Raw genomic sequence first — 20,556 nt, forward strand, 5'->3', positions numbered from 1 at the left:
AGCTGATTCAATTCCTATCCACGCCTGCTTCTAAATACATTGTGAATTTCAAAGCCAAAGCCCTGGACATTCCTGCTCTTCAGAAAAAATTCTGAATACAGGTAGTCCTCGACTTACAACAGTTCATTTAGTAACTATTCAAAGTTACAATGGTGCTGAAAAAAGTGACTTATGACAATTTTCACAGTTACAATCTTTGATCAGGTTATCAAAATTCAGATGATAGGCAACTGGTTCATACTTATGACTGTTGCAGCGTCCTGGGCAGAGGTGCTATTCAGCCGGTTCTCTCCAGTGTGGGCAAACTGGTAGTGGCGGCTGTGGGAGGCTCTGCCCACTTACCCCCATGTAATGCGCAAGCAATGCGCATGCACAGAAAGTGGTGTACATACACAGACACTGCACAGGCGAACAAAGTGAGTGCGTGCACATGCATGCTCGCATTTGCTAACCGGTAGGGAAAGTAAGTGAATCCCACCACTGGTCCTGGGGTGTTGTGATCAATCCCCTTTTGTGACTTTCTGACAAGCAAAGTCAATGGGGAAGCCAGATTCACTGAACAACCAGGTTACTAACTTATCAACTGTGGTGGGAAATGTTTAAAATGGGACAAAATTCACCTAACAAATGTCTCACCTAACAACAGAAATTTGGGGCTCAATTGTGGTCATAAGTCAAGGATTACCTGTACTATTTTGTAAATATGTATTCAAAATAATATCTATTTTAAGTGGTCAAATAGATTTCAGATTAATAATTTTCTGCTATGTGTTAGAATACTCAGAAATTGGCAAGCAGAACTATATATGTGCCAATGAAAATGTCATCCTAATGCTCAATTCTTCCAAACTATGATGTATAATAATTTTTATCTATGACTTTATATCATTAAATTGTGCATGGTTCCCTCTACGTTTCATAAACATAAATACATAGCTTGATAACTAGCTTTGGAGTAAATTTTACTGCACATGTTGAAGGTTTAAGTTGGAATATTTAGCACAGATGTACTGTTTTGATGGTATTTCAATTAAGATAAGTTTCTGGAGTCAAATTATTCAATCACAGCTTCTAATTAAATTCTAGTATATAAGAAAGGAAGCAAAATCCATACACCATGTTATGTAGATTTTTACACAAATTGATACATTTAAGATTACAAAACAGATAATTTGAAGAAAGACCAAATTCCACTACATATCACTAAAGATTAACAGTAAGTTGATATAATTAGAACCCAAAATAATTTTTTGTTCTTTTGAACAACAAGACATGAAACTGAATAAAAAATGCATGTTTATGTGTTAAATGTGAATATGTATTAACTAGAAAGTATTTTTTCAGGCATTATATTCATAGTAATATTTAGTTGTCCATCTAAATTGAGGCTAGAACTATAGCTAAAGTTAAAACTGTCATTACTAAAGTTTGTATTAGTAATGGGGTTTCTTAGGGAGGAACAGCTCTGCTGGTTAGTTCAGAAGTCATACTAAAGGTTTATTTATCTTAAACTACTATGAATTTAATTAATATTGAAATCATATTAATCTATTTTTATTCAAAAGCAAACACCATATAATTAGAACCTGGTTCATATCAATGGAATGCCATCTAAAACTCCTCAAGGCTCAATTATTTTTATTTCAGCTTCAGAACTCTAGGATCAGGTCCAAGTATGCATTTTAAACAAATGTTAAAATCTAGGTCCCAAACAGATGTTGATTTTCAAAACAGTAGTTCTTTAATAAGTAGAACAAGACTCCATTGTCTTCATTTTACTCTAAAGACTCTTTTGAAGAAGATATATTAACTACAATCAAATCAATTATACTTGATGAAAATATATGTGATCAAAAATTTATCTCAGTTTTTTAGGTTGTCTATATTTATGTTATTGCTGGTATATTAAAGTAGAACATAGAAAACTCATGACCAGTTTGAAGTGTACTAAAAGAATAAGTCAGAGGAAACTCAAAAATCCAGGAAAGAGCAAAATAAACCAGTAGCTTTAAGATGGTTTCACATATCAGGCTAGGCTACAGTTCAGTTTGTTTGTAGTCTAATCTTAGCATGTTGTACAAACTCAGCCAATGTTGAGCTTGTTAATCATGATTTATGATTTGGGTATTGTGTGAATCCAGACAAACATTATCAATATTCTTATAATATTAACTATATCAATATTAATATTGATGGTATAGTTGGTTTAAAAAAAAATAAACAGCCTTTCATTCGGCTGTTTAAAAATCTTCCCAAAGAATTTCTTTTGATTTGGGAATTAAGGAATGAGGAAGGAATAGATAACCCAATTTCCTTCTCTGACATGCTGATGAGAGCTGCTTCAAGAATCTTTCTCTTTTAGCACTTCCTTTCCGTAACCACATTCCTTAAAGTATGTTGTGGTCAACTCCTTTGTTAGGCTCCTTGTCAAATAAAAAAATCTTGATCCAACTGACTTGTTCACTATTGCAGTTAAAGACAGACTCTTTATTTTATTTATTTATTACATTTATATGCCGCCCATCTCACTATCCAAAGTGACTCTGTGTAAATACAAAATTTATATTTCATTATTTAAGAAATAGAACAACATGACATTCAACAGTACACCTTTACATTTATATTTCATTGTAGTAAAGGTAATTCAAAATAGTTTGTTTCTACACACCTGATGAAAACTTAGCGACAATAAGAACACCAAAATGACCGTGTGTGCAATAATTTGTAACTCTATTTTTGTTCTTTTCCACCCACTAAAAGAATTATAATCGCCCTCCCATCATAGCGTTGGCTGTCCCAGTGGCAGTGAAGTTTCTCCAGAGAGGTAACAAAGAATTGTGCAGGAATTTATCCAGTTATCTCTCACTTGCCGCAATCAGTAAAGCAGAGCTGCTTGCTGAACACACAGAAAGTATTGTAAAAAGTATCCTGCAAGGTAAGAAATACCTATACAGTACATTTTGTGTTTGATTTATATGCTTCTACTTCATAAGAATTTCCATATGTTTTTTTTTAAATGTTGACTTCAAACATTGTATGCTACATGTGTCTTTTCAAGATAGGGGCCAATCAATGCTCTTGACATCTGTATGGGGTCAAGTGGTCCAGTTATAGTGACTTTCTATATAATTGGAATATTCCTTAGAAGTATTTAAAGGACAAGTAAGCAATACTTGTTCATTATATTGATTTAAGCAGTCAATCAAAAATTATTTGTACCCCGATGTTGATGATTGAAGTAAAACTCAATTTTCACTAGTAACAATGTCCATCTCACTTATTATTTCAATCTAGTATCTGATAGATCATCAACATCATCATCTTATTCCATATGAAAACTTATAAATCTGCAAAACAGCTAAAGTTAACCTTAGTCCATCCCAATCATTTTTCTTATTTTTTCTGTCTTTAATCCATTTAAACTTAATTGTTAATATGTACACTAATTTATTGCATCTTTAATTGTACCACTATAAATTATGGTGCTCATATAGGGGGTAAGAACCCTACCTCTACTTGTAATATGTTCCACGAATGAAAAATCCCAGGTAGTCATATTCAAGCAAGGTCCATTTATTAGGAACATATCAAATTTGCAAGGTCTTGGTGTAATTCCAATTCTGATCAAACCCCGGAATTACACCAAATAAAGAGCAAAAGTTTGAGTCACATTCTCCAATCAGCTCACAGTCCACTGTCTGGTGACTCCAAACTCCACCTTCAGCCATCTGCAGGCACATTCTCTATTCCCAGGGGAAAGAATGCAACCTAGCCATAACATCCCCATTATCTCTGCAACCCCCGCTTCCTACTGCTAGAATGTGGTGAGCCTGAAGCTGCTTTAGATCTCCTTACAGAATAGCACTGGCACTTAGAATTATATACTGCTTCATAGTGCTTTTTACAGCCCTTTCTAAGCGGTTTGCAGAGTCAGCATATTGCCCACAACAATCTGGGTCCTCATTTTACCCATCTCGGAAGAATAGAAGGCTGAGTCAACCTTAAACCTGATGAGATTTGAACTGCCGAACTGCAGCTAGCAGTCAGCTGAAGTAGCCTGCAGTCTGTGGAACCAGCTTCCCCCGGAAATCCGGACCATACCCACTCTCATGGCCTTCAGAAAAGCCGTAAAAACTTGGCTGTTCCAGCAGGCCTGGGGCTGTTGGCCTCACTGCTGAGGTCTAAAATGAGTGTATGAGGGGTGTTTGTTGTTTTAAAATTGTTTTTATCATTATGTGTTTTTTCTATATATATATATATTTGTAAGCCGCCCGGAGTCCTTTGGGATTGGGCGGCATATAAATATATTTAATAAATAAATAAATAATAAATACTGCACTCTAACCACCGTGCCACCTCGGCTCTTATACATAGAATACCTAGAAAAAAACTTAGGAAAAGAATAGGAAACGAGTACAATAAAACATGGCTACACGTATGTCAGCTTCAGGGTCGACAATAATATTCAGAAGAAACCTGGGCTGGATTCTACCTGATTCCTTGGGTGGGCAATAAAGTACAGTACAATCAGACCTGAGAGGTTCTGTTATTATGGCCCATCTCAATAAAGTATAATTCTAGTCTTTCTGGGGAATCTTTTTCCTGATGTAGTCAACCCAAAGCATTTCACTTTGAAACTTTCATCCTAAAGAAACAACAAAGAATTACTGTAGAGAGTCTGTTATCCATTGTAATGCTGGTTGAGAGATTATGAGAACTAAAATTGAATACATCTGGAGGCACCAGTGTGTTGGAAATGCCTGTATCATTTAACTATTAATCTATTTCAGTAAAATGCTTTATCCATTCAGTTTGGAGATCTCGGTAATTTTGCAATAATCTGTGATATATCATTGATTGTTTTTTTAAAAAAACTGGTATTTATTTTTGGTTCAACTCAAGGCAATGCAAATACCTAGTGTTGCCAATTCTATTTTCTCCACAATAAGAATCCTATATGGTTGATTGGGCAGAGAGGGTGACTGGTCTAAAGACACACAACCAACTTTCATGCTTAAGGGAAGACTATTGTATTGTTTTCCAAGAATAACTTTTGGTACAACAAATGCTAAAATGCTACTGTAACTCCTTCATCATCTTTAATGTTCCTGGCTCTGGCACCTATTTGGTTTGAGATTGTTCTGCTTTTAGAGACATGATTTTCATAGAAATTAAACAGAAAAGAGCCCTCTTACATTCTGACTTAGTGCTTGCATTGTATTCTGAACACCCTAAAGAAAATGATATGTAATATCAATCTGATAAAGTATTTTTTTTATTTACAGCTCAATTTTATAAAAAAATAGTTTCAATAAAGTCAATACAAAATCAGTTTATTTTACAATATAATACAGCTATATTAATTTCAAATCAGAAAACTGAAGTCATCCTAAATGCAAGGTAGTCTTCTGGTATTAAAAGTTCCTTGGACAAGTTGCTAACTTTATGAAGATGTACATGCTAGTAATAAAAACAGAAAAAAGTTATTGCTTCATAATATTTAAATAGTTCAGTTGCAAAATTCACATTAAAAAAACCTACAAACAAGAGGGTTCCATTAGACAGCACAGCTTCCTTCATCTTCACTTCTTCATTATTGATTGACAATATATTTGTCTTAATATTTAACATAAGCTTACATTGTACTCAATTCTTACAGTAGTTTCTTGCTCATTGTTGACCTAGAGCTCTTAGCACTTTAAATGTCTTTTTCTGCAGTTTTAATACAACTGCTTTTTCATTTGATACCTGGCTGACTGGCTCTCTTCATTAATTTCTAGAACAGTCAATTTTGAAATATATTCTACTCATATTTATGCCATTCTCTACTACCACTCTGTAATGCTATTACTAGTTTCTATCTTTTAATTTCCCTGTAGTCTCATTTGTTTCTTTTAGATCTCTTGAAAAGTTCTACTTTAACTGAGATTTATTACAGTTATTTTTCTGATCATCTTTTAAAAGGCTTTCGTTTTTCCTTGTTAATTTCCTCTATTACTGACTATGATATCTTTCCTCATCTTTTCTTCCTGAAAGTTTGTGTTTTAACTATAGTGCATCTTTCTTTTTGACCAATGCTTTCATCATTTATCTTTCCCTAGCTTATTATGGTAGTTGTTCGGAAAGCCACTCAAACTTTTCTGCCTAGAAATTTGGGGGAAAATTTTCTTTCACTTCAGTTTCCACAGTCTCTCTTATCTAGTTCCACAATTCCTCGGATACTCTCTTGCAAAAGTTAATTATATTGATTTGTTCTCTGTTTTGATTTTATATTCTGACTATATGTCTCCAAATCCAATCTTACTGGGACACCTATTTTTTAAAAAATATATATATTTATGCCATGTATTTGACCATATGAATTTGACACACTATAATGTGTTCTATAATATACACTTGGAAGGAATCTAGCTGATTGGATTGCAATTTTTTTTCCTACATTATAACAAATTGTATTCTGATGTTATCTATCTAATGATGTCCATGCATTATTTGAAGCATGGATTGGCAACGAACAAAGAATTGTCTTTGCAAAAACTATATTGAACTACTTATTGTATCATTGTGTTTAACAAACTATGCACCAGACTTACTGCAGTCTTTTCTGCTGTGACATTTAGCACCTCTTGCAAATTACTATAGATTTCCTTAATATCTTCATTTGTGTTTGAAATAGCAGCATACATTTGTACAACAATGATGTTCTCCCAATGAATATATGCTAATTCTAATAAATATGAACCTATTGTTTATTGGTTCACAGCCCGTACAAACTTAGTGATATTCTTTTGGTGTGTCATTGTCATTCCATCTCTTTGCATGAATTTATGCTCTGAATTATCACATTATCATCTGAACTGAGGTGATCTATTGCAGTCTAACAATGTTAACTGATTCAGAAAATATCTAATTTAGCATACTTCAATTTCATTTTAATAGTTTCAAGTTTTGTTTGGTTCGTAGTTATTACAATGTTTTATTTGTCTTTGTCAAAGATAAACTTGTTTTTCAGTTTTGACTTCAACAATGACCAGACTTTTTTGTCAATTTGATTTCGCCATAACCTCATCTGTAGAGCTACTAGTGAGAATTCACCTTTCTTTCCAGTAGCTAGGTTTCCCCCCCCCCACAAAAAAATCATATTGTCTAGCAACCAAAATTGCCTAAAGGATTTGACCCATCTTCATATAACAATCCATGGCAACAATCCAGAAATGATTTATTACTGCTTTTTTCTATTTGACATTTTCTAACTTTCCTCAGATCTGCAGAACCCTTTCAACTCCATTATGGATTACTTATAGCTTCACATCTCTCCTTAAATTTTATCAACAAAGATAATCCTACCAGGAGCTCCTGCTAGCAACATTTTCAAAATCATTACAGCTGTTGAACCTTCTCATCATGATAGGTGCTAATCGTGTATAATTAAGAGTATATTCAAAAATAATTTTGGGGTATGATTAAGATACGTGCTTAGAGAATGTTGGATCCATATAGCAGTCTAGACCAGCATGCTTACATGCTGACTCTTAACAAGATATATTTAAGAGCCTATATTTTAGCTTTCATATGGTAGCAATTTTAAATTATGCCCTACAACATGATTTCTCTATGAATGAGATTTCATGTGGATAAAATCCATCTTACTGGCTTAGCAAGTATTTGTTCTGAAAGCAGCTATACCCATTTGTGGAGAGCTATCTCCCACTTATGACAGCACTGTTCTTTTTTACGGAATCTGGAGAGCAGAGATATTGGCTTATAGTAGTAACCATGGCAGTCATCCAAGGGCTTCTTGCCATGTGAAGCCTCATTCAGAGTTTCTTATGTGAAGCAGAGATAACTGGCTTCTGACTGTTCTTTATACCTCTGTTTTTCCTATGGAAACTGTATCATGGACCAATTCTAAATATATGTGTATATATATTCAGATTTTATAAGTTCTGTTTATTGGTTTGATTTTTATATAGAGTTTTGAAGAACATAAATTCAGGGGCTAAAAACATACTGAGCCCCTCCATGAGGCAAAATCTCTGTTACTCCCCAGCCCACTATGTTGCCACGGTTATTACAGGCATCTTCTTCAGATTGTCTTTTTATCTCTTCATCACTGAGGATTTGGTCCCAAATATTAAAGCCAGTTATTTTTCCAGAAAAAGCTAAAGATTCATTGAACCCGCCTCCAACACAGCAGCCATTCTTTTCCTGGCCAATCTGCAAAATTCCACCATCTGGGATGATGTGGTCTTCAGATATTTCAGAAGAGGTGACCACAACCTTTCCATTTATCGATAAAGATATGGTTCCATTGGCTGAACCCCAAGCACTGCAGATGTGAGTCCACTCTCCGGAAGAAATGACCTTTGGGGCAGATATTTTGTTGAAACTATTTTTTATGGCAAGAACCACCGAGTCATAGTTCAGATAAAGCTGAATTTCATAGGGATTGTTCTTTGTTCCATAAGAGAATACAATAGTTTTGTCCAATGCTTCAGTTACCTTAACCCATGTGCAGGCAGTGAAGGAGAAGAGTGCCATCTCATCAGTTGGATGAACGCTCACGAAGATCTTTTTAGAACGCATTGGGAATAAAATAACTGTTTCACAACCTGTAAGAACAACATAATGTAATTGTTATCAATTATATTGAAGGCTCATGCATATTTGGGATAATCGTAATGTAATACAATTCTAAGTATCAGTTAAATTAGGTTATTTAATTAGGCAACTGTATTATGAGTAGCAATACTCATTTGGATTTTAAGCAAATATATTCTTTCACTTTTTCTAATACCTTTTCAGAGAGATATTGGTATAGTGGTTAAGACAACTGTGAGTTCTAGTTCTGCCTTGGGCATAAAGCCAGTTGGATAATCTTAAGCAAGTCATTTTTTCTCAGCCCTAGTAAGAAGGCAATGGCAAACCATTTCTGGAATTTTGCAAAATAAACTGCAGGGACTAGTCTACGCAGTTGCCATGAGTCAACACTGATTTGAAGGGACAAAAAAAATATTGCCCATATACTCCACAACCTTCGAAAAGGGAAGGGAGCACTAAGAATCTAAAATAATCTCATACTGAATTAGATAATCCTCTGTTCATCAAGAATTTATATTGTGATTCAGTAATTGAAAAATAATTTCAAATAATGTTACATGTAATCTCTTGCTGAAATCTCTTTCAGCAAACCCCCAGGTAGTTCCCATAGGTTTTCCTCATTTACTTTTCATAATTTTTTGGGAGATCCATCTTCATGTGGGGGTGGTAGAGAAACTCTTTGTCTCTCATTTTTACTCAGAAACATTTTTACACATGATGTGCAAAGATGTAAACATTTGGCCAATTCAAAAATTACATAAACATTTTTAGACTTACTATTTGGGAAATAACATGTTAAAGAATTGAAGTTTTCCAAAACCTGTATATTTGTTTTCTGATTATATACTATCATAAGGATTAGATATTTTTTTTCTGATTAGGTTATGGCGGGACTTGAACTCAGTTGACAATTTCAAATATTTTAATAAATGTATGAGAGAGCAATTACAGGAAATTGAGATACAGTATGATGAATAATCAACAAACACCACATTTTAAATTCTTTGAACTTGAAGTGAGACGAATATTGAAATCACAGCTGCAATAATTAGTATACTTTTTCTATTTTCCCATGCTGTGCTGGTGTCATATGCTTTGAGTTCTAAGAATGTTAAAATGCTTTGACCACTGAGAATAGGGGCAATGGGTCATGAAAATCTGCAAGAATACTTCTTCAAAGGGCAAAGAGCTGTGTGTAGTGACATGGCTTTTTAATTATCAAAATTTCTAACTTTATTATCAAGGGTAGACAAAATGAAAACCAGCTTTATAAGTCACCAACAATAGTGTGATCACAAAAACCCTTAAGAATCAACCTGGCAGAAATCCAAAATATGTGAGAAATCAAAACCAGTTGCTGAGAACTCTTTTGGAAAAAAAAAAAGGAAAGATTTCCAGAGGGATCTGTGGAACAGTTTTTATAAAGTCAGTCTTTTTGTTCTTAATCAAATTATGAATGTCCTCCCCCTTGTCAAAACAAATAGAACTGAGTGATATCATTGGCCAGAACGTGGTAAATTAAGAACAGGTCCTGCAAATTTGGTGGAGTTATGTTGGACTTAGCACTTCATAGATTAGTTCAATTGCACCATGGATTTTCCTTCAGATTTTAGAAAAGAGCAATCTTTCTGTCCTGCTCCTCCCTCTCTTCTGTAGCTGCTAGTAATGGGAAACACGTGTGACATCATTCCATTGTGATTCCCTCTCTCAGGCAGTAGCCAAAGTGAAGTAGGATTGGGAAGCTTACAACAATATGACAAAGCACACCACACTTTTTTTTTATAATGAAATTTTCTAAAGGGAAGGGAAGAGCAGATGGCTACTTATACCACAGCTTTCTCATAGAAAACCAAGATAATTTTTAGCCTGATGGCTGCTAGCATTATCAAACAAAAGAAATAACAGAATAACACAATAACAAAGTTGGAAGGGAACTTGGAGGTCTTCTAGTCCAACCTCCCCCCCCCCCTACTCAGGCAAAGACCCTATACCATTTCGGACTAATGGTTGTCCAATCTCTTCTTAAAAATTTCCCATGTGGGAGCACGGGATTCACAACTTCTGTAGGCAAGTTGTTCCACTAATTAATTGTTCTAATTGTCAGGAAATTTATCCTTAGTTCTAGGTTTGTTTTCTCCTCGATTAGTTTTAATGTATAGTTATAGTATATAGTTTTACATATTATTTATCATAAGTAATGTGTAGTTATTAAGATTATTTAATGTATCAATTCTCGATATATCAACAAAACAAATGGTTGATCAAGAAGTATATTGTTAGCAATTTCCTATTCTCCCCATTAAAATCACTCAGGATCCATCATGGGTTTCTATAATTCCTTAGAGACAGAGGTGGCCTTTCAGAAAATAGGCAACAGTATTTTTAAGCACAGCTTTTTGATGTGACTTTACATTTGGAAAATTAATCAGTGTGAGCAGTAGGGCATTTATCTATGTTATGCTTTTGCCCACGTGCTTATTCAAATGTATATATTCTTATCTTGTTCAAATTAAAGTAACATTTTTCTGGAACAGTTGTTAATTAATGGAACTTAAAATTACTACCAAAAATTAGGATGCTTATCAATATAGGACTTTCCTCTCTTCACATACATTTGAAAGGGCCTCTAGATAGTGACTGTGATTCTTACAAACCTTTTGGACTAATGAACAGACAATACATATCATGAGATATTTAACCATCTGCTTATTTCTCAATACCACTATATACCACTATAAAATAAAAGCAATGATTAGAAATCATTGGCAGCTGTTGCTTTAGAGATCACTAATCAGTGTATGGAATGTCACAGAATAGCAAGGACCTCTTGTAAGTGTGGCAAACTCTTCTTTTGTGTGGTTAAGTACATGAGACCTATGTCATTCTTTCTATATTATACCAATAGTTATTTAAAATCAGCCTCAGAGAATATATAGGTAGGAAGAAAAGAGCTACCTTAAAAATAACAAGTTAGACTTTAAATGGGGCGGGAGAATATGTTTCAAAGTTATCTAACATAAATAGTTTCATTATTTATCTTAGCATAAATCACGGCATGTTCAGATTGGGTATTAAAAAGCAACTGGAATGGTTCAGGGGAATCTTTGTGATATATGGCTGTGCAGTTGTGCTTCACAGAGTCTAAGCTATTCCACTTTCCTGAACCCCTGTGGAGAATCTGTTTATGCCCTGAAGCGTGAGAATTAAATTGATGAATAGTCTGTTGACATAATGAGTGAGCTCACAAGGTCAAATTGTGTTCAGAAGTAGCCCCTGAGGAATGCAGTGAAGGAATCAGCAGGTATGTTAGAAGAAGGCAGAGCAGAGGAACAGCCAGAAAACTGAATTGATTGGGACTGTCAATGAATTATTGTTGTTACTGGCTCCACAAAATAAAAACAACAATGGAAGAGAATAACTGCAAGTGACTTAGCAAAACTTTACTAAAGTTGCTTTGCAATGTTTTTGGAGTTTCTATTGGCCAAGTGTAATTATTCAATGAACATATTTCAACATATTCACTGCTTCAGCTATGTTACAACATAGCTGAAGCAGTGAATACTTACAGTGACTTCCACATTATATTGTGAGTTTATATTGTTTGGCTGCTATACAATACAAGTCGAACATGCTCCCTCCCAGTTGTCTCCAAATTTATACTACCATAATAATGCCCCCTTCTCTATAAGCAAAGCATCAGGTAAGGTAGTTAAAAAAACTTATGGTCAATGCGGTTGATTGGGAATGAATGTGTAAGGCAATGGTAACACTAGAAAAAGAATCTGACTCACCAGCTGGCAAGGAAGGCTTCGTGGTCTTCTTCTGCGATTCTTTTAGTTCAGCTTTTGTTTCCTGCAGCTCTTGCCACAGTGACTTCACCATGAAATTGCTTCCATGCATTATGTAGTCGACTCTACCTTCCTCTGATGTAGGGCTCCGCTGATCACCCTCTTCTCTTCTCCACTGCCAGGCACGCTCAAGCTGGCTGAGTCGGTTGGAAAGGTTTTGGTTTAATTGCAAAATCTCTTGGAGAATCTTTTCTTGCTTGATCTCATGAAGCATCCCAGACCTACCTCCAGAAGCTCTGCTCTTTGTTATCATCTGGTCCATTTGGCTCCAGATCTGAGTGGTTGTTTTCTCGAGATATGTGGTGCACGTGCCAGCAAAGTTTTCCACAAACTGTAGCATTTCTGCTCTCAGCGTCTGCAGCTCCACCTTAAGGATTTCATCCAGAGACTCAAGCAGCATGTTTTCCTTCATCTGGGAATTCTCAAGCATAATGAAGAGCTTGTCCCATTCTGTGTGTTCTCGCTGGCAATCACATGAAATGGCTGAAACAGAGCACATAATAAACATTACTCTACGTTTGAACTTTATTCTCGCGAAAGAAGCTATTTAAAGAAAGATGTATTCTAAGGCTATTTACACGCTTTCTCTAGGAAAGAAGGCAAGGGCATAAGTTAGAAATAAGAACAGAGAAATTTTCCTGCCTCCTTTCTTGGATAAACATTCTGAAACATTGCTATTTTTAAGTTTGCTAACTGCAGATTTTGCAACAATAAGAATACTAATTCTGCTGTTAACGCAAAAGCAATTTGTTTGCAGTTAAAGACTAAGGAAGAACGGCAAAATACTTACTTTCTTCTGTTGCAGGAATTACGCTGTCTATTTCATTATCAAAATTCAGGAAGAAGAGATCATCATACTCATCTGTGTTCTGAGTAAATGAAGAATAACAGAGAGCAAAAAACAGAATCATAAAAGGAAACATTTTTGGATAGAATTTCCCAACTGCTTCAGTAAAATTCTCAGTGTCTTAATCTCTTGTAAGACTGGAGCAGAGATGATTCCTAGCCCTTAAATAATACTGGGGGAATGCCTGAGCTTGAATGAATGAGTAATTCTAGTCCTGGAGCTGTAAGAGGAGTGCTTCTGGTTATTATTAATTTTTTGGGATGGGAACTGTACGGAAGGGGGAGGTATGGAGATTGCACAATCCTGAACCTTGTTAAGTCTGAAATGGGAGTGGATTAGTAAGGAGTGAAAGGGGAGAAATGATGGAAAGTCTGTTCTTGCAAATTGCAGAGCTCTTTGGAGGTTAGGGTTTTTTTTTAATGTCATGAATTTTAATGAAAAACAAAAATAAAACGTCCATTTTAAAGAAAGGTGAAGAAGAGAGATTCTATTGTTATAACTGAAAAGTACATAAACTCCTATTACTGATTGCATTCATTTGTAAAATTTATTCATTATTATTGGATATACTGCTCCAGAACTTGGTTTTGAGAATCATTTGTATTATTAAAGCATGTACAATATTGGGATAGGAGACCCATTCTGAAAAGGAAAAAATATATATGTTACATTTTTAGCTTTGGTAAGCAACACGCACACACACACACACACACACACACACACACACACACAGACACCCCTTACAAAATTTGACTGGATCAATCACACATTCTCCCAGAACAGTCTTTTTTATACATTGATCTTGAATATCTGTAGAAAATATTCTATGCAAATAAAGATGCCCTTCTGTTTGAGTAATAATTTTTAATTCATATCCTGGATATAATTAGCCCCAAAATTGTATTTACTGGTACTATGCCTGGTCAAACTGGAGCTTAAGAAACAGAATTTCTAAATATATGACATGCTCACCCACCATTTGCCTGCCCCAGTTTCCAATGGGCTGCAGGCTGATATTGGTCCACAGACCAACGATTGAATTTTAAAAGAACTTTCTTCTGTAAATTATGTATGAATCAGAATATTTTGTGAAATATGAAGTCACTTAATCATTTGAATTAACTATCTCTTCTTTTACTATCTACATTTCTGACTTTAGAGTTGAATATGATAAATGCTTTGTGGTTGCCTTTCAAAACTGCAATTCCATGTTTCATCCTTCTTTCTCTCCCAATCAATATTTAATAAAATAAAGTAGATGACACTGTGGCTGTAAACAACAGTCAATGAAATAAGGGGGAAGAATCGTGTTAACCACTTATTAAATATGTGTGGAAAGGAGTACTTACAATAAAATAATCCTATTACTGCTTTTTAACAGTAGCCCAAGGAGTTACAACTTTGGCCCACCATGAATGCTTAGACAGTGATTGAGTTAATGTGTCAAAATTAATGGTGGGTGCACTGCACTAATACCCCTTCCAATTGCGGGGCTATTAATCTCCCCAAGTTGCGAGATGAACAGAACAGAACAAAATTAGTTATAAGGGACATTGGAGGTCTACTCTCCCAATCCCCTGCTCAAGCAGGAAACACTATACCAGTGATGGTTAACCTTTTTGTCACTGTGTGCTGAAAGTGTGCATGTGTGCGTGCTGTTGTGTGTCTGTGTGTGCTGTTTTGCGCATGCGTGCACTGTTGCATGAGCACACACCCATTATGCAGTGAATGCATGATACCCCCTGAATACCCCCCTGCATGCGTACATGACACCCCTGCATGTGCCCCACCCCCGTGTATGCACCCTGGGCCCCATACATGCACACTTGACCCTGTGCATGCACACATGACCTCTGCATGCACCCCGCACATGTGCATGCAACCCCCATGCTCTGTACAAGCGCATGTCTCCCACATGCCCCACACACATGCACACAGAGACCCAAAAATCAGCTGGTCTGCGGGACGCAAGTGTGCATGCGCGATGGAGCTGAGCTGCGGCGAAAGCTCGCATTCCCAAAGAGAGGGCTCTGCATGCCACCCATGGCACATGTGCCATAGGTTCGCCATCATGGCCCTATACCATTCGAGACAAGTGGCTGTCCAGTCTCTTAAAAGCCTCCAGTGATGGAGCACTTACAACTTCTGAAGGCATCCCATTCCACTGGTTTATTGTTCTCACTCTCAGGAAATTTCTCCTTAGTTTCTGCTTGAGTCTCTCCTTGATTAGTTTCCGAACATTGCCTCTTGTCTTGCCTTCGGGTGCTTTGGAAAATAGGTTCACCCCTCCTCTTCTTTGTGGCAGCCCCTTGAATATTGGAACTCTGCTATCATGTCACCCTTAATCCTTTTCCTCCCTGCTAGGCTAGACATACCCAATTCCTGCAACCATTCTTCACATGTTTTAGCCTACAGCCCCCTGGAGAATGGGCAGCTATATGAATTTGATAAATAAATATGACAGGGTTTTAATAAAAGCAAGATTCAAATGGACTTATTTTGATAACAAAATGGTCCACTGGGAATTCATTCATCCATCCATTCATCCATTCATTCATTCATTTAATTTCTATAGCCACCCAATCAACAAACAACTCTGCGTGTGGCTCACAGATGAGAATGCTGATATGTCATTATATAACATCTTTCTTGCTGGTACAAATAGCCACTGCTCTGTGAAATAATGCCATTTGATTATTTTGCAACCTTTCCAGAAACACTTTTCCAGACTTATTTTTGATGTGTGGATGAAAAATGTGTGAATGAAATAACTTTCTACCTGAGTGTATTCAACTGAGCATTCCAAAGATGGATTCAGCTCATAACTCCTTTGAACTCATAGCATGTTCTGTCACACTTTTATTTATGTAAATCCTGGATTAAAGGGTAGAAATGAAAATACAGTAAGAGCTTCAGAGGAGCAAATTTTGTTAGGGTAGATGAGAGGAAAATTACTTAGCATTAATTTTTTTTTTCTTAACCCAGTTATTCTCAAGTAACTCAGGACTGGCCATGTCTGCTAGTTACCTAAGAGAATTTGCACATGTTAAACACATTGGCATGATTGATGCAATGTCTGTTTTGGTTTTGATTCATCATTCAAAATGCTGCTCATTTGTATTCTTAAGCTAGCATCACACAGTGCATGACCAGTAGTTGACCATATTCCAAAGGATAAAATATGATTTCAAAAGTTTAAACACTTCCCTGAAAAGGTTTGGCCCATATTTTATTTTACAAAATAAAGTTCCTTCCAGTTTTAGTCTTATGTTTTCACAAATCAATAATACTGTACAGGTGACAACTTTACAAAAATATATCTAAGTTGGCCTGCCAGCCAGTAATTGATCATCATTGTGCCAAAATATACAAAGTATGAATTTGAAACCAATCCTGATGGTATGCTGGGTAAACAACATGGCAAACTTTGGTGGTATGAAAGTACCTCTTATTGCTAATATCAATAGAAACTACCCAGCTTCAAGCAGCAGACTGAGGGTGCCGCATTCATAACTCATTTCACCAAAAATTTCCCTCTGGAATAATCTATTAGCCAACTTTTACTTCATACCTTTTAATTCATAAGGCCCAACTGTTTCCCAAGTTTCATACAAAAAGACATCTCTTGTTTTAGGAGTGAACATCTGCTTAAATGCTGTAGAAATAGTAAAATTGGAAACCCCAGGATTTGCTTTTCTATTAGCAGCGGGAATGAAAAGCATCATTGATTTAAAAGCAATCTGGAGGTTTTGGTAACATGGCTGAATAATGTCAAAGCTTAATCTCTGGTATGTTCCTTTTTAGTCTGATTTAAAAGATTCCTTATCTGGAGATTTAAAGCAGGAATGTATCTATTAGAGGCCTGGCAGCCAAATTCTTCTATTCAGAGCTTAATGTACAGGCGTGTTTAGTTCTGCCATGTGTCTGGAAGCTTCATCTTAACTTCATCAGAAAAATCCTGTATTTGGCCTAAGGTCAGTGTAGCTGACTTGTTCTGATGCAGAAAATCCTTGATTAGGCATATGAGGCAATCCAGCCCCATCTTCTGCTGACTCAAGAACATTCTTAGACTAAATACTTTGATGATATCATGTCAGGCTATTGCAGAGAAACAATGTGGAAGAAAAAGGATGTGGGTTTAGAATGTATATTTTTATAGAATAGTTTAAAGAAAATTGTTTTAGTTTGTGCGGTTTACTTTAATGCTTGGATTTGGTTTTACTTTGGCTATTTCTGGCTTTTATTAGTTATGTGTTTGTCGCACAGAATATATTATTATTGATATTTTATACATAGCCTTGAGAGGGCTCTTTTGCATCAGAAGGCCATCTGAAGCATCTGCAAGTAAATATGTAAATATTTTTAAAGTGCTGCAAAACAGAAAATATTATCCTTAACGCCAGAGTGTATTAAAACAATGGCAATATAATGTAAATTACAGCCATCTCAATCTCAATCATAAGGAATGATAATCATAAAAGAAAGCCTGCTGAATCAGACTAAATCAGACTAAATCAGAGTCATTTAGTCCAACATTTGTTTTCCACTGGAATCTGTCCCTACGTTTCCAAGAAAATCATGAAGAAATCATGAGAATAATGCCCTTATCGATTATTCATTCTACAACTCTGCCAGCAATCAGTATTCAGAGACATATTAAACAGAATAACAGAGTTGGAAGGGACCTTGGAGGTCTTCTAGTCCAACCCCGTGCTTAGGCAGGAAACCCTACACCACTTCAGACAAATGGTTATCCAACATCATCTTTAAAAATTCCAAAACTTTCTTGTATATGTGCGTATCATTCTGCAGGCCTCCCAGTTATGTGATATTTAACTGACATAGTTTAATGAATGTGCACTGTCAATATTTGTGAGCCAACATAAACTTAAAAAGAAACATTACTAATTCTTTTCATACCAGAAGGAAAGATTATGTTTCTGAATCTTGGTCACCTCCTTCAAACCTATTCCACAGTTTACAATTGCAAAAGCAGCTTAAGATAAAGATAAGACATTGAGGAACAAATCTCTCACTTGACATGGATGTTGGGATCCCACTAGTAAATAAACTGAAAAATTGTGAGTAAATCTACTGACATTACTAATGTCTACTGTCATTTTTAAGACCAAGATTAAAGTAAGCAGTATTTTATGTCAAAGATATGGTGAATAAGTATTGTTAGTTCATATCTGTTTGATGAGAAATGCCGCATCTACATGATTCTTAGACAGGAGTGCTAATTAGAAAGTGACATCATCTAGAAGTAATGGTTTTAAATTTATTACAAGATGCTGATATAGTATGTATGCATAAATATGTATTTGTGGATGTAAATATATATGCTTGTGTGTGAATGTGTGTACATGCGTATATGTGTGCATATGTGTATGGGGGAGGAAGGAGGCATTCCAGGAATTTGGGTGGAAAGTGCAGTAATAACTGATGTTTCTATTAAAAAGGCTGAAATTTTGCTATCCTATAGCCGATGGGTAACCTGGTTTAAAATAATAGAAAGTACAGAAGCCCAACATGAATATTTTTTTGCTAGAAAGTAAGTCCACAGAAGATTTCAGTTTGTTTTGAAGATTTAGAGAATGAAACCATGTAATATCATGATAGGCAGATGTTTTCCATATGTTGTCAGCATGGAACTTCAGTCATTCCAGAGCTAGCTTGTATGATGTTTCATGTTACAGATTTCTCTGTGAATTTGGCTTCAGTTCAGCTTGTGCATACACTTCGTCAAACATTCTTCCAAAATTGTAAAACTATTTTGTCTTGTTTATTCTCTCTACCTCTACTCCCCCCATACTTTATCAGCATCTGAGCAATTGTATCCTATGTAGTTATCAGTGTATCTTTGTGTTAAATGCATAGTTATAAAATATTGCTTCCAGATTTCTCTTTAGCATAGCTTGCTTAAGTATAACATAAGCTACTTAAATTGAAGCTGAGGTGGGATAGAGAATAGGTAGGTTACAATAGATTTTTTTAAAATAGTTCTTTAACAGTTAGCATAACCATATTGTTTAATATTCAATTTAAATAATATTTTAAAAACAATGTTGGTTTATAGACAAAGCCATATTGCCTTACTTAGTCACATTCCATATTAAATAATATTTGATTTCTGTTTTTCTCTTGTCCTGCCATATGTTTTGGTGCAAACATTCAGTTCCCACAGACATCGTTCCTAGAAAACATGGGAAATAAAATCCTGATTCTGTTTTGCTTTATCTCTTCAGCTTGAGACCATTCAGAATTAAAGCCTCGTTGACAGAGAAAATAGAATAGGCTCTTTGTTATGATTCTGTTCCAATATTCTTCACAGGAAATTCCACGTTGCTCCGTGTATTGCCTTCTTTGTATGAAAAGCAGCAAGAACCTTTAAGCAACCACCTGAGAGAATTGGTAGGACTGATGCCTCATCTGGAACCATCTGAACAGCAACATCTTCTACAGCTTTTGCTAACTGTTGCAAAGAAAAAGCAGCCCAAGGTAATTTTTGTTCATTTCACATTTAGTCAACTCAAAACATGTGGCTCTTGAGTCAAAGGAGCCTGTATTTTTGGTACATCCCAGAACAATTAAACTTCTCACTAGGCCAGGATCTAAAATTCTTACCCATAACTTTTCAAAAATTGCCTCTCCAATCATGAACTTTGTATTAAGATTTGCTGAGTCTGAAAACCAATTAGACATCAGCTCCGCAAAGAGGAAAGTTCAGCACAGGCTGAATCAGTTGGCTGAATGTAGAGGAGGGGTGGGAAACTATTCCCTCTTTATGACTTGTGGACTTCAACTCCCAGAGTTCCTAAGCCAGCCATGCTCAAGAGTGTAGAGTGTCCTCTCTTTGTCTTCACTTTAGCCTAGTGAATAACTATTCACTACACATTTATTATTTAGTGAATTTATTCATTGATACACTTATTAATCTCTAATCAGGTATCTTAATTTAACATTGGTACTTTTTTAAAATGAAGCCAAAATGGGGAAAGACAAAGCTTCAATTTACAGAGTTGCAAACTCTAAATTTCTTGTTTTAGTGATTTCAACAAAATATTTTCATTTCCCAATCTAATATTTAGAGCTTGGATTTTTGAGGGGGGGAGTGGCCCTACATCCAGTTACTAAACAGATATAATCCTCCCTGGTTTTTATATAGTTTGTTTTAGATTAGACACCAGTGACGTGTGGTGAGGTTTATGGCTGGTGAGGCAGCAATTTTTTTAGACTTGTGGACTTCAACTCCCAGAA

At 35.6% G+C, this 20,556-nt stretch overlaps 2 protein-coding genes across 6 annotated transcripts in view; one reads left to right on the top strand and one right to left on the bottom strand.

Annotated features, from left to right (window-relative positions):
- The window catches only part of VEPH1 (ventricular zone expressed PH domain containing 1), a 151,473-nt gene that overhangs the window by 21,190 nt on the left and 109,727 nt on the right, over positions 1 to 20,556 (top strand). For all 5 annotated transcript variants that reach the window (XM_087725325.1, XM_087725329.1, XM_087725328.1 and 2 more), the window contains exons 4-5: positions 2,761 to 2,935; positions 19,631 to 19,797. In XM_087725325.1, coding sequence (XP_087581451.1) covers positions 2,761 to 2,935; positions 19,631 to 19,797 — 342 coding nt within the window. The remainder of the gene's footprint in view (positions 1 to 2,760; positions 2,936 to 19,630; positions 19,798 to 20,556) is intronic.
- Positions 7,239 to 13,957, bottom strand: PTX3 (pentraxin 3). The gene is made up of 3 exons (XM_014064260.2): positions 13,240 to 13,957; positions 12,393 to 12,932; positions 7,239 to 8,612 (listed from the first exon to the last, which is right to left on the bottom strand). The coding sequence occupies exons 1-3, from the start codon at positions 13,370 to 13,372 to the stop codon at positions 7,993 to 7,995; spliced, it is 1,293 nt and encodes a 430-aa protein (XP_013919735.2). The 5' UTR covers positions 13,373 to 13,957; the 3' UTR covers positions 7,239 to 7,992.

The sequence above is a fragment of the Thamnophis sirtalis genome, unplaced genomic scaffold, assembly GCF_051295495.1.
Source record: "Thamnophis sirtalis isolate CommonGarterSnake01/CBP01778 unplaced genomic scaffold, rThaSir2_p1.2 scaffold_11, whole genome shotgun sequence".
NCBI lineage: Eukaryota > Metazoa > Chordata > Lepidosauria > Squamata > Natricidae > Thamnophis > Thamnophis sirtalis.